Source organism: Halichoerus grypus, chromosome 7, assembly GCF_964656455.1.
Source record: "Halichoerus grypus chromosome 7, mHalGry1.hap1.1, whole genome shotgun sequence".
Lineage (NCBI taxonomy): Eukaryota > Metazoa > Chordata > Mammalia > Carnivora > Phocidae > Halichoerus > Halichoerus grypus.
In genome coordinates, this window is record NC_135718.1 from 24,705,816 (window position 1) to 24,718,920 (window position 13,105).

Consider the following 13,105-nt stretch of genomic DNA (forward strand, 5'->3'; position numbering starts at 1 on the left):
AGCACTTGGTAAAATTAAAGCTTATTTTTACTCATTATTAGTGAAGGAAAATATCAGACATTTCTTCATTGCTGACTCCTGCCCCTATCAGAGCCCATAGTCACAGGCCTCAGGACTGTTCTGCAAGTAGAGATTGAAGAAACCTCGAAGGGCCTTGGGATCAGTGAGGAGGGCTGATACTGCAGGATCTTGCCTCATGGCTGCCATCCAGAGCTTAAGTTTTGGAGTGTCGTCTACACAACTGTGGGAAGGGAAAAGGATGAAGGCATGAGTTAGGTTAACTAGGAAGGCATTACAAAAACTCCTATATCATTATCACTCTGCAGTTTCCTTTTGTTTTCCTCTAATCTTTTAAAATAATTTCTTTAAAATGCACATAATCAGAATATTTGATTTGGAAGATACTGTAGAGGCCTTTGTTTTATGGAAAAGGAATCTTAGAGTGAAGTGACTTGCTCAGTTAGCATGAGAATTATTTGTCCAGGCAGACTAATAACTTTTTAAAAGGAGAACATGAAAGACAACCATGAATGTTATATATTTATTCTACAGCCAGACTGAATACCTCTAACCTCTAAGAATTGAGAGTAAGCCGAGGTGGCTGCCAAACTTTAAAACATGGAGTTTGGAAAATAGTGTGGGAATTCTGCTGGTAAATGAGAGGTGGCATTGATCATAACAATCCTGCATGACATACTTATAAAAATGTACATCCTTATGGATTTTTAGCCAGAAGGGAAGGAGTAAGTTACTTTTAAACATTTTACTACATGTCATAGAATTCTCTGTCCACCCCTCCCCGACACACTCCAGGAATGGAGAAGGGTGGTGAGTATATGTCCTGGAGAGTCCAAGATTCTCCTCCTGTCTGCCTGTTCCCATTCATACCAGTTATATAAAATATTCTAATTTTTGTTCAGAAAAAGGTCAATATATACTCTTCCAATTATCATTATCCTAAATTATGTACAGAATATTCAAATGTCTTACTCATTTAACTCCAGAATTTCCAGCCGTTCAAACCAGGGCCAGATGAGGTAATCAATCATAGAAAGGGAATTGCCACCAAAGAAGGTTGTCTTCTTATTGGTAAGAACCTGGACATTAAACAGCATAAGAGTACTTGTTATTTGTGCATTTAGTAAGACTCATCATCAGAAATGATGAAGGCAAGTTAAGTAGAGCAAGTGAGAGCAGCAGCTTTTACCCTGACATATTCAAGCTGGCTTTTTGTTTGAACTTTAGAATCTCCTGGTTTGGGATGAAGCCAACAACCAACAAAATAAACTGGAAAGTAGAGAAAAATAAAGCAAGCAACAGAATACAAGATCTTTGTAATACATATACCCAGCAAAGGACTGGTATTCAGACTATAGAGAGAACTCCCGGGAATCAATAAGAAAAAAGGCAAATAACTCAATAGAAAATGGGGCCAGACTTGACCTTCACAAAAAAGGATATTCTAATGGCCAAAAACCATGTGAAAAGGTATTCAACTACACTGGTCATCAGGGAAATGCAAATTAGAGCCAAAATGTAATACCACTACACATCCTTCATAATAGTTAAAATGAACAAGACAAAATTAACAAGGGTGTGGAACCACTGCTGGTAGGAGTATAAGCTGGTGCAACCATGTTTTAACAGTATGTACTAAAGCTGAGTGCATGGATTCTCTAACCCAGTAATTCTACTCTTTGGAAATGTGAACATATGTTCACCAAAAGATAGGTGGAAGAATGTTTATTGTAATAGCCCCAAAGTGGAAATGTTTACTGCCCAACAGGAGTAAAATAGATAAAACTGTGCTATAGTCATATGTTGGAACACAAAGGATAGGAATGAACTACATACAATATAGATGAATCTCACAAAGCTAATATTGTATGAAAGAAGCCAGACCCAAAAGAGTGCATATTATATAATTCCATATGTATAAAGTATAAAAACAGCCCAAACTAATGTCTCTTGATATGGGTGCTGGTTCCATGACTATGTTCACTTGGTAAAAATTCATCAAGCTGTACTCATGCTTTGGATACTTCTCTGTATATAACACTTCAATAAAAAAATGACTCAAAATACACTGGAAATAACTGGGTTAACTGTTAAACAGATGTCAAATAAAATTATCTGAAAACCAAACACAAATAGTATGTTTCTATAATTCAAGAATGTGCATTGGTGTTAATGGTTTTGACAAAGTAGAGGAACTAATTAACACCAAACCAACTTACCTTTTATAAAACTTCCATAGTTTTCCTCAGGGCCCATATAACATTCTGCATTGTGGATTGATGGCTTATATCTACTGGAGTATTTGTCTTTTGTCTACGACCAAGCTAATCATCTGAAGAGTATAGACCATATCTTACTTTCTACCTTCCCCACTACCCAGTAGAGTGCCTTGCAATTATTAGGCACTCAGAACTGTACAACAAATCAATGTTAACTGGGCCTGTCCTTCAACTGTAGTGTCTGGTTATTATATTGTGTATAAATTAAGTATGGCAGTTTCAATCAGAAGAAAATAACCCACTCAGCAGCCTAAAACATGGAAATGGCACTACTCACTTTAAGGCATGAGTTCTTAATCTGGAGTCTATGAAGGTAGATGGGGAAAAAGTACATACTGCCCCTCTCCCCCCAGTAACCCCAAATTTAGCAGGTATTCCCATTATGAAATGAACCACAGTAGAGTTAATCTTATATATTTTAGTTTAAGCATTTAAAAATGCTGAGAAGGGGTTCGTAGGCTCTACTAGGTTGCCAAACACAAAAGAAGTCTTAATCTTCAAAGAAACAATATCCCATATGTATTCTCTGACCATAACGTAATTAAATTAGAAAATAGCAAAAAGTTTAGGAAACTTACAAGTACACTGATAAATAATAGCTAGGCTATGAGAAAATCAAATGGAAACAGGAAAAAAAGCCAATTTAGAACAGAACAATGAAAGTCCTGCCTATTAAAACTTAATTGGATGCAACTAAGATGTTATTTAGAAGTAATGTATTGGTCATTAATGCATTATACAATCAAGAAAGACTGAAGGTATGTGCATTAGCTACTGAACTCCTGAGCTAGTTAGTAAAAGAGCAGAAACAGCCAAACCCTATCAAATGATTTCAGAGATTAGAAACACAGGGAAAGTAACCCAACACATTTTATCAGGTTAGAATATCCTTAATGTAAAAAACAAAGACACTATGAAAACAAAATAATAATCCAACCTCATTAATAATATGCAAATTCTTTAAATATTAACTAGTTCTAGAGTATATATGAAAATCCATTGGAAACAAGTAGGTTTTATCTCAGTAACGCTAGGATGGTTCAACACCAGAAAAATTTGTCAATAACACCATATTCATCAGATTAAAGGGAAAAAATTCCATGAACATCTCAATAGATGTAATAGATACAGACAAAACATTCAACAAAATTAAACACATTCATGATTTTTGTTAAAATTAGCAAACTAGTAACAATTTTCTTAATGAAAATAAGTTCCAAAAAAATCTACCACAAACTTAATACTGATAAAATATTAGGATGCATTCCCATACAAGGGAGGAACTATGTCTTCCCTCAGTAAAAACCCAAGGCTGAGAATGAATGGAATGTCTCAGGACCAAGAGAAAGACTTGATCTAAAGGCCCAAATGACAGCTGTGCCCCAAAGGAGGTAAAAACTCATCCAGGCTTCTCTAAGTGTCTTTATGATTCATGACAAACTCTGGTGGGAAATGTTTATTATGTACTATTAAAAAAAAAAAAAAAAAAAAAGAACACAGCATGGTATCTATGCCCTGATTACAGTTATGTTAACTTTTTCTTCCTTCCTTCCTTCCTTCCTTCCTTCCTTCCTTCCTTCCTTCCTTCCTTCCTTCCTTCCTTCCTTCCTCCCTCTCTCCCTCCCTTCCTTCCTTCTTTCTTTTTGTTTTGTTTTGATATATGGACAAGGACTAGACACAGGCATGGAAAAATGAAAACAGGTGACAAATCGTGGAAATGTTAGTGCATTTTTTTTCCTTGTTATTTTATTGTCAGTGTGACAATGTTTTAAAAGCAAGCCATGACAAAATATTTTTAGGTGTTTCGGTTTGTATCTTAAACACAACATCTTTCAGCAATCTGTCGTAACCTAAAATTCCTTATTTGGTGTTATTACTAATTGCCACAAAGTGATTTGGGAAAGGGGAGTATGAAGAATAGTGGAAGGAAGAAGAGGGTGGATACAGTGTATCATTTACTCTGACAAAAGCTTGGAGAAGAGATTACCTCCTCTAGCTTGCTGAGTTCTTTCCGCAATTCCTCTTTTAGGCCAGAGCAGTCTTCCTCATTCTGTCTTCTCAGAAAGCTTGTTGCCAAAGATGGAACCTAGACAGAGAATAATTTCTCAGTTACCAGTGTGAGGCAAACTGTACCGGCCCCCTCACAGAAAAGCATGACAGAACGCTCAGAGTCCCAGATCAGGGTGTTCGAGAAACCTGAAAGTGCACAATTCCTGTATTCACAGAGGTCGGGTACTGATCTTAGAAATAGTTTTGGGGCGTAAAGAGATATTTGGTCAGGATTTTATAAGCTGCGAATAATAGAACCCACTTTGGTGAGTTTGAGCCAAATATGTCTTAAAAAGACACTGAGTGACTCATAGAATTATTGAGAGGCTGACAAAATAGGCTGGGGACTAAGCTGGAACGTTCGGAAATCATGCTCAGAATCGGCATGATGGTGTCCGTGAGCTGAGCACTGGGTGCTGCCGTTTGCGCTCCTGCCAGAAGTTAGACCCCGAGGTGACTAACGCCTCGAGCCCTGAAGCCATCCTGGGTCTGGAATTTGATCCTGCAACCGCCACTGCTCCCCAAAGCCTGGAGCTCTGAAACTGGCCACTCTCACCAGCAGGCCCCGTGCCCCACACACCAAGCCTGTCTCCCCACACTGCTCATTTCTGAATCCAGCTCTATGGTGGGCGCTTCTGACAGGAAGAGCCAGGGTCGCACGCTTCTGCCCCAGCAGCAAAGGGAGCTGGGGAAGAGCATCTTTCGGCTTTCTCCCTTGGGGAGGACCTGAGAAGGTTGTTCAAAAGGCGTAGTGTCAGATGCTTCGGGGGTCATGCTGGAGGGGTTTGTGTGTTTTAATACTTCAGTTTTTGGTATGGTCTCATTGCAAGAGACAGAAGTCCACTCATCCCGGTTTAAGTCAACGGGTGCTTGTAAAAATACAGGAGAGTGTCCTGAAATGCCATCCATGTCCACACAGCTTGCCCTCATTGGAAGTGAAGGTTTGCAGGCAGCACTTCTGTCCACGGCTCCATCTGGGCCTGCCTGGTTTTTTATCCCTGCTTTTCCTTAAATGTCTGCCTCATATTGTTCCTATATATCATGTCCCTTGGCAATGCTCTTAATTTCTGCTTCCTTAAGTTAATTTTTGGGGGGCACCTAGGTGGCTCAGTCAGTTAAGCATCTGCCTTCGGCTCAGGTCATGATCTCAGGGTCCTGGGATCGAGCCCCACGCCGTGCATCTCCCTCTCCCTCCGCCCCTCCCCCCTGCTTGTGCATGCTCTCTCTGTCTCAAATAAATAAATAAATAAATTTATTTTTTGTATGGCTTTGGTTTGTCAAGTCTCCAATTTTATATATACATACACACACATATATATTTACACACACACACAGACACACATACACACTCCTCCAAAGCTTCAACACCTTTACTGTTAGTCTCCGTGTCTCAGTTTCAAGTTCTCAGGAGAGAAGATGATTGGGCTGGGGATGCAGGTGAGGGCATTTCTGGTTTGCTGAGCTATGGCCAGGAGGGTGGGGTCATATGGTCCCTAAAGCCCCCTCTTCCCTGAATGTGAGCTGGGAAGTAATGGTGGGCATCTCCAGTTTTTAGCTTATTTTCTTTTGAAACAATACAATGAATCTCTCTCTCTCTTTTTTTGAAAGTAATCTCTACACCCAATGTGGGGCTTGAACTTACAACCCCGAGGTCCAGAGTCACATGCTCTACTGACTGAGCCAGCCAGATGTCCCTATAATGAATCTCTTGTTACTATTTTTTTAGTCCTCCAACATCTTTCTTGTAATTGTCATATTCCCTATCCATCACCTTTGACCGTGGCATCTGTGCTATTCTTTCCCTCTCGTTCTGCCAGGCTAGCTAACTCCCTCTCTCTTCCCCATTGGTTTCCCTTTGCAGTGTCTCCTTACACAATATGTTCTCTCTAGAAATTTCACCTTCTAGGTATTTCTTTAACCATTTAGAGAAGACAAGATATGCTGACACATATCCTGACAAATAACAGGGCTATAGAGATAACCTGACACCGCTATTCTTGTTGTCCACTGTTGGGCAGTTCTTTGTGAATATCAATTGTTTGAACTATCTACAACCTTGACGCTGATTAAGATACGAACAGGTCTTCTACAGGAATGCCGTTTACTCAGTCAGCTGACAGCTATCGCCAACACAGAGTAGGTACCTGCTGCTAGACACTGTGGCCAGAACCACAAGGGCCAACACAGCATTTACCATGTCAGACTCTGCTCTAGGTGTTTTATATAAACTGATTTTTATCTACAAGAAGGGAGCAATTATTATACTCCTTTGACAAGTGATAAGCTGAGGCACAGAGGTAAATGAGTAACTTCCTTGGAGTCACACCACTAGGAACTGGCAGAGCTGGTCACAGACCTAGGCAGTGAGCCAACAGTGATGGGAACACAGCCTCACCTGAAAGGAGCTCAGAGTCCTGGTACAACACACAGGCAAGAAAGCGGGCAGTCACTGACAGGGAGAGGTTTGCACCTGTGGGACCACAGAGCTGGGCATGAACCCAGCCCGGACAAGCTTCTGGAAGGCAGCAGAAGCTGAGCAGACACATGAAAGAGGACTTGGAGATAACCAGGCAAAGTGAGAAGGGGGAAGAGCCTTCCAGCAAGAGTTTAGAAGGAGGTGGTGAGTGTGGGAAAACAAAACATTCAGTGTGGCAGGAACACAGTGTCTGAAGAGTGAAGAAGGCTGACTTTGGAGAGGCAAGGAGAAGCAGGAACCAGATGGTGACAGGGCTTGCAGATAAGAACACTGTTGCGTTTTCCTTTCCCACGTCACTGAATCATAAATGACAGCACTGATTTAGCTTAAAAAACAAAGTTTTTTTTCAAATAGGAGTGGAGATTTCTTATACACACACCTTAGAAAATAACTCAAACACCATCTTTTGGCAAGCTTTCTCATAGGGGTCGTCTGGCAACAGCTTCTTTCCTGGATATGCTTCATCCAGGTACTCACAAGTGATGGCAGATTCGTAGATCAGTTGACCCTGACTGTTTTCCAGAACTGGCACCAGGCCAAAGGGATTCTTCTTAAAGAACCACTCAGGCTTATTTTTCAGGTTGATGTTGATGATTTCATGCCTGAAAGAGACAAAGACAATGAAGAGAGTGGAACTTTTTTTTTTTTTTTGTACTTCTGAGTAAATCCTCACTGGCCCTACCATCCACTCAGATTTGATCAGACCCCAAATTTAGGATTTAGGATTCAACTCAGTCTTGATTCCTTTTCCCTTGCTCCCTCTTCCTCAAGTCCAGTGGATCACCAAGACCTGTCAGCTAGACCTCCAAATCATAGCCACTTCTCAGCTTTATCCCTGCCTCCTTGTCAAAACATCAGCTGCCAGCTAGACCTCTACAGTAGCCTCCCACTGGCCTCTCAGCTTCCACTGTGCCCTCCCTCTAGTTCATTTTCCACAACAGAAGTAAATTGGATCAGGCCATCCTCCTGCTTGCAACCCTGTGATTGCTCCTCATTGCAATGAGGATAAAACCTAAACCCTCTGTAGCATGTGATCTGGCCCTTTCTTACCTGTCACACCTGTTCCTAGGACTTGCCCTCTGGTCATTACAAGCTGGCCACACTGGCCTTTTTTATATTTCTTGAATTTGCCAAACACGTTCTCACCTTAGGGCATTTACATGTATTGTTCCTCTGCCATCTCTGCCTGTCTTCTCAGGTCAAACACCAGATCCTCCAAGAGGCCCTGACTACCCGGTCTGAAGCTGCTGAGAGCCTCCACTACATGACCATCTTGTTTTACTTTCTTCATTGAACTGATGATGTGTATCTGAAATTACATTGCTCGTTTATTTACATCCTTATTATGTCACCTCCCTAGAGTGTAAGCTCCATGAAGGCAGGGATTCTATGTGCCTTGTTCATATTAATAAACAAACATGTAAATGAGCAAAATTTTTAAAATAGATTTAAATGCTATGAAGACAATAAAAATGGTTTCAGACAGGGGTACTCAGTAAGTATTTGTTGAATGAATGAATAAATAAGTGGAACTGCTTCAAGACTGTCAATAAGATACTCCATTTTGAGCTAAGAGGTATTCTAATTGTAAATTATCTGAGGTAACTAATTGAACTGTATTCACTACTTACTATATGAGAATCAACATAAAATTCAATTCCTTTTGCTAAATTGAAAAGAAAGTTCCTCACTTTTACAAGAATATTAAGGAATCCAAAAAATCCACCCATAAAATAAAAGTTTCAGATTAAACGTCCACGCACTGATATTTTTTAAAATGTTACGTGGGTAAATCACACTAAGCAAACCCAAAAGGAAGAAAACAGATGAAGTCCAAGCTATATTCAGACTGTAATTAGATCTAATTTGTTTCTTGCCTGAGAGGTTGTAGAAGAAATAAGAGACAGGAAAGTTTCATGTAATTGTTAAAGCCAGGTCCATATAATTGTCAAAGCTGGTTCATTGTTCAATAGAACAGGTTAGTTACTCAAAAATAACATACGCCAACACCTGTTTCCCCATCCATCTCAGTAGTTAGAATAGCGTTTAGTTTGAGGATTTAAATATGTAATCCCCGATGAAAACAGGAAGGGCTGCATTGAAAACTAGAATACAGTTCTGTATTAAGAGGGTCATGTGCTGACAGATTACTAGACACTCAGATACCAGCCATCAAAAGAAATACAAGGCCAGCTCCCTGCCAGGGAATTACCAACATTTCTGAAATTTTATACCATGAAAACAAAAGGTAGATCCTGGGCTTTTGTGATAAAGAAGGTTCTTAGAACACACATGCATTTGGTAATCTGACATTCTGAGCCAATAAGTCAACATGCCTGCCACAAGTTGGAAGATGTATTTTTTAGAGAAAACCATGCTTTGTTAGGTGATACCATGCAGCAAAAATCTAGCACCTCTCTAATGAAAGTCATCTGGGCAGCGAACTAAAACCTGATCCATGAATGTAGAAGACCTCTGTTGTGTGCACTATCTGGTGGCTGTTACCATTCTTCACCGCCACACACACACTATTTGGTAAAATCAGTTCAATTTTCCTTTGGAAAACAGTCCCAGTAAATAAGGTAGGGTTGTTTTCGAGGGGCCCAGAAACCAGGACTTCACGTCCCCCAATCCAGCTGTGCCTTGCTCCTGTACTTTTCAGTGACACAAGCATAAGGTACATCTTTTTTCAATCCAATTTGAATAAGATTACTCTGACTTGCAATAAAAGAATTCTAATACAGCAAATACTGCAGTATTTGAATAAAATATAATGTTTTGGATAAATGTTACTAAATGTTGAGTATTTTGCTATGTGTTCAGAATCAATTTCATCCAAATAAGATGCAAATCTTAGTGAAGTGATGGCTAACCCGAAAATATTTTTTTTCTTGAGAATGCATCTTAAAATCTTTTAGGGAAAATTATTGTCTGCTTAATTCTCCCCCTATAAAACTAAAATTAGTTTATAAACCCTAAGCACATGGATGGAAAATTTCTTAAGAATGGGGGTATGTTTTAAATTTCTGCACCACAGGTTATCTAATGTCTGCTCAACAGTTTCCAAAGATCATTGGAAGGGAGGCAATGGATATTTGGTGTCAGGAGCCAAGTGACTATTGCATATTCCCCATGGATAACCAGTAGGTCAAAAACCATTTGGTTTTTAATTTCAAAGAGGCTTCACAGAAGGCTGAATTTTTAGGCATACACACTTTGACTCAACAACCCAGCCTATAGGAATTATGTACAGTACAGTACAGTTGACTCAGGACTCTGCCAGGAGGGTCAAGGCCTGGACTCTGTACTGGAGTAAATTACCAACTATTAGGAAAGGAACTATATAATCAGAATAACAGCAAATAGGATCACAGAAAACAGACATGAATGTAGAAGTGGGGTGAAAGCAAAAGGGCAGTGGACCAGGAATCAGTGATCTACCAGAGCTGAAAGAGCTGCTGCTGGTCATTACCTGCGATCTCCACTTACCACCAACCTTACGAGAGCCTCAGCTTTTCAAATCCATAAAATGGTTAGGTGGATTGAAATGGGGTGTCCTAAACTGGTGTAATCTATGGCATTCCGCCCACCCCTCACCCCAGGAAGTGGGTTCATAATTTGCTTTGACCCCCCCAAAAGTCTGAGAATAGTTTGTTTTGCAGGAAAGGAAGCCCCTGGGGCCCCATCGGAAATTCCCACCCGGCCGCCCCCAAAGCAGCTGCCTGGGCCCTTACCTGATTCCCTTGGCCTTCAGGACCAAGAGTGTTCTCTGGGCGAATGGGCAGAACCTCATGCTGTAGACGCGGATCAGGCCCTCGGGGACCGGTCCTGGGGGCGCGCTTCCTGCGGGGGAGGCGCGGAGGCGGTCACCGCCCGGAGAGCGGCGGGGACCCCCATCCTCCCGCCATCCCAGGGCCAGGCCGCGGAGAGGGCCCGCGCGCTGTGGCCCCGGCCCGATCCCCGCAAGTGGGGGACCCCCCAGGTGGCTCCGGAGCAGCCACACCAGGACACGCGGCTGGGAGTGGCCGAGCCTCCCCCGCCTCTCGCAGCCCGCCCGCCCGCCTCACCCTTGGCTAGGCTCCTGGCCGACGCTCCAGACATCGCGGCGCAGCGCAGACCGAGCTGGCGCCCCGGGTTTGCTGGCGATTCAGGAAGTGGTTCGCCCCTCCCTGCGTCCTTTCCTTCTTCCCTCCTCCTCTCCGAAGTGCCTGCGGAGGTCGGCCGTCAGTTCGGCGGGGGCTGTGTTCTCCCGCCCGCGTTGTCCCGGGCGCTTAAATAAAACCGGTGCCCGGCGACCCCAGTGCGCGGTCCTGGCCGCCGCCCCCCAGGCTCCGTTTCCCACTCTCTGCAAGGAGGGACGCGCTGCCCCTGTGGCCGAGGGCCTGCAGGGAAATCGCAGCGGAGACGCCCAGCCCACGCGCCCACTTCGGGCTGGCCTTCCCGGTTTTGCCAGGCTACCCATCAAACACTGCGGCTGGTGGTTGTGCCAAAGTGTACTGTGCTGGCCAAGAGAGGCACCCACGTCCAGAGGCGCAGAAGAAGCTCGACACCCGCCTCCCAGAAGGATAGTGGTCTCCAGTCCGGCCTGCACGCGGGTGCAAGCCTCACCCTGACCCCGACCCTGACTCTGACCTCCCACACCCCGCACACAGCTGCTCTAAGGTGGCAACGGTCTGGTTGCAGTTTTCCTTCTGCTCCAAAGCTCCCCTACTTCAAGGCTTGGAACCCCAGGCCCAGAGCTCGCTCACAGTTCAGAACTTATTCTGCAAAGATACCTACCTGTCCATGGCCCGGTGCCAGGTCGCCCAGCCATCTGCACGGGTTTTTCCTTTCCTTGTCAGTAAATATGACTACTGGGAGGGCCCTTGTTCCTCCTGTCACCTGTAGGACACATCCTTTTAATTTTAACCCAAAGGAAACAGCATAAATGTGGCTATTACTAACAGAATGATGGTGCTGCTTTCAAAAATCTATTAAAGGTTTGGATTTTGAAGCTGAGTAGGGACACAGGCTCAGAGTCCCGCAAGCTGGCTGAGTACATTTAGACAGTAGATTATGAAAAACGTCTGGGTAGAGCTGAAACAGTCCCTTAACTTAAGGGGGTAGAGAAGAGGCTCCAGGGCACATGGTACAGACACAGGTAAAGGGTAGTCAGTGTTTTGCTCCTCTGCCTAGATTTGAAAGCTGGTCGGTAACTCTTGTGCCATTTATTTGCTCAGGGCATTGGTGTCTGTTTTATTTTGATTAGTTCTGCTATGGGAGAGGCACAGAATGAGGTGATAAGCACACCAATCTTGCAGTGTTCCTGCCTGGGTTTGATCCTGACTCTACCCCTGTATCAGTTTGCGAGGGTTAGGTTAACAAAGTACAACAAACCCAATGGCTTAGACAACAGAAATTTACGATCACAGTTCTGGGGGCCAGAAGTCTGAGATCAAGACTGTGAGGGAGAATCTATCCCATGCCTCTCCTCTTGCTTCTGCTGGTTACACTGGTAATTGGTGGCATCCTTGGCTTGTAGAAGCATCACCCCATCTCTGCCTTCACCTTCACATGGCATCCTCCCTGTATGCATGTCTATGCCCAAATCTCCCCTCTTTATAAGGATGCTAGTCGTGTTGGATTAGGGGCCCACCCTACTCTAATATGACCTCATCTTAATTTAACTAATTACAGCTGTAATGAACCTATTTCCAAATAAACTCACATTCTGAGGTACCGGAGGTTGGGGTTTCAACGTATGGATTTATGAATTAATAATTCAACATATGAATTTATTTTGAAACCATATGAATTCTAATAATCCCTTATTAACTGTGTGAATGTGGATAAATTCCCTTTATATTTTAGTTCTCTCATCTGTAAAATGCAGTGGGTAAAGACTTCCTGCCTCCCTTATAGAATTTGAAGAAGTATTAAATTAGTCAATATATAGAAAGCACTTAGAACAGTTCTTGGCACAAAATAAATGTTAAAGAAATGCTTATTATTACAGATACTAAATGAAAAAAATCAAGGTCCATTTCTTGCTAAAACATGGGTCTTGCTTAACTCTTTTTTAGAACACTAACTTTTTAGAAGACCTTTTAACACATTCATGATATCATGCAAATTAACCCTGCAAATTTAAATCTGGTTGGCCAACCTAAAAATCTGAGGTCGAGGCATTATTTGAACACTTTTACTGGTAATGGCGTGTCCCCTAATTAGTCTGACTAGTGGAACGTTTCGTTGTAATAATTTAAAAGATCCAATTCGACAATAAAGTAAAGGTTAACTGCTC

At 42.4% G+C, this 13,105-nt stretch overlaps 1 protein-coding gene across 1 annotated transcript; it reads right to left on the reverse strand.

Annotated features, from left to right (window-relative positions):
* Window positions 1-9: 9 nt before the first annotated feature.
* GSTO1 (glutathione S-transferase omega 1) lies at window positions 10-11,275 on the reverse strand. The gene is made up of 6 exons (XM_078077139.1): window positions 10,890-11,275; window positions 10,557-10,665; window positions 7,202-7,424; window positions 4,285-4,383; window positions 991-1,097; window positions 10-241 (listed from the first exon to the last, which is right to left on the reverse strand). Exons 1-6 carry the CDS (start codon window positions 10,921-10,923, stop codon window positions 88-90), a joined length of 726 nt encoding a protein of 241 aa, XP_077933265.1. The 5' UTR covers window positions 10,924-11,275; the 3' UTR covers window positions 10-87.
* Between the last annotated feature and the right edge of the window lie 1,830 nt (window positions 11,276-13,105).

Excerpts from the sequence above, each read along its gene's own strand:
- GSTO1 (XM_078077139.1), bottom strand. The coding sequence starts at position 10,923 with ATGTCTGGAGCGTCGGCCAGGAGCCTAGCCAAGG. Across the intron at positions 10,666-10,889 it reads GGCCAGGAGCCTAGCCAAGG|GAAGCGCGCCCCCAGGACCG; the intron begins GTGAGGCGGGCG and ends CCTCCCCCGCAG. Across the intron at positions 1,098-4,284 it reads AACTCAGCAAGCTAGAGGAG|GTTCTTACCAATAAGAAGAC; the intron begins GTAATCTCTTCT and ends TTTAATGTCCAG.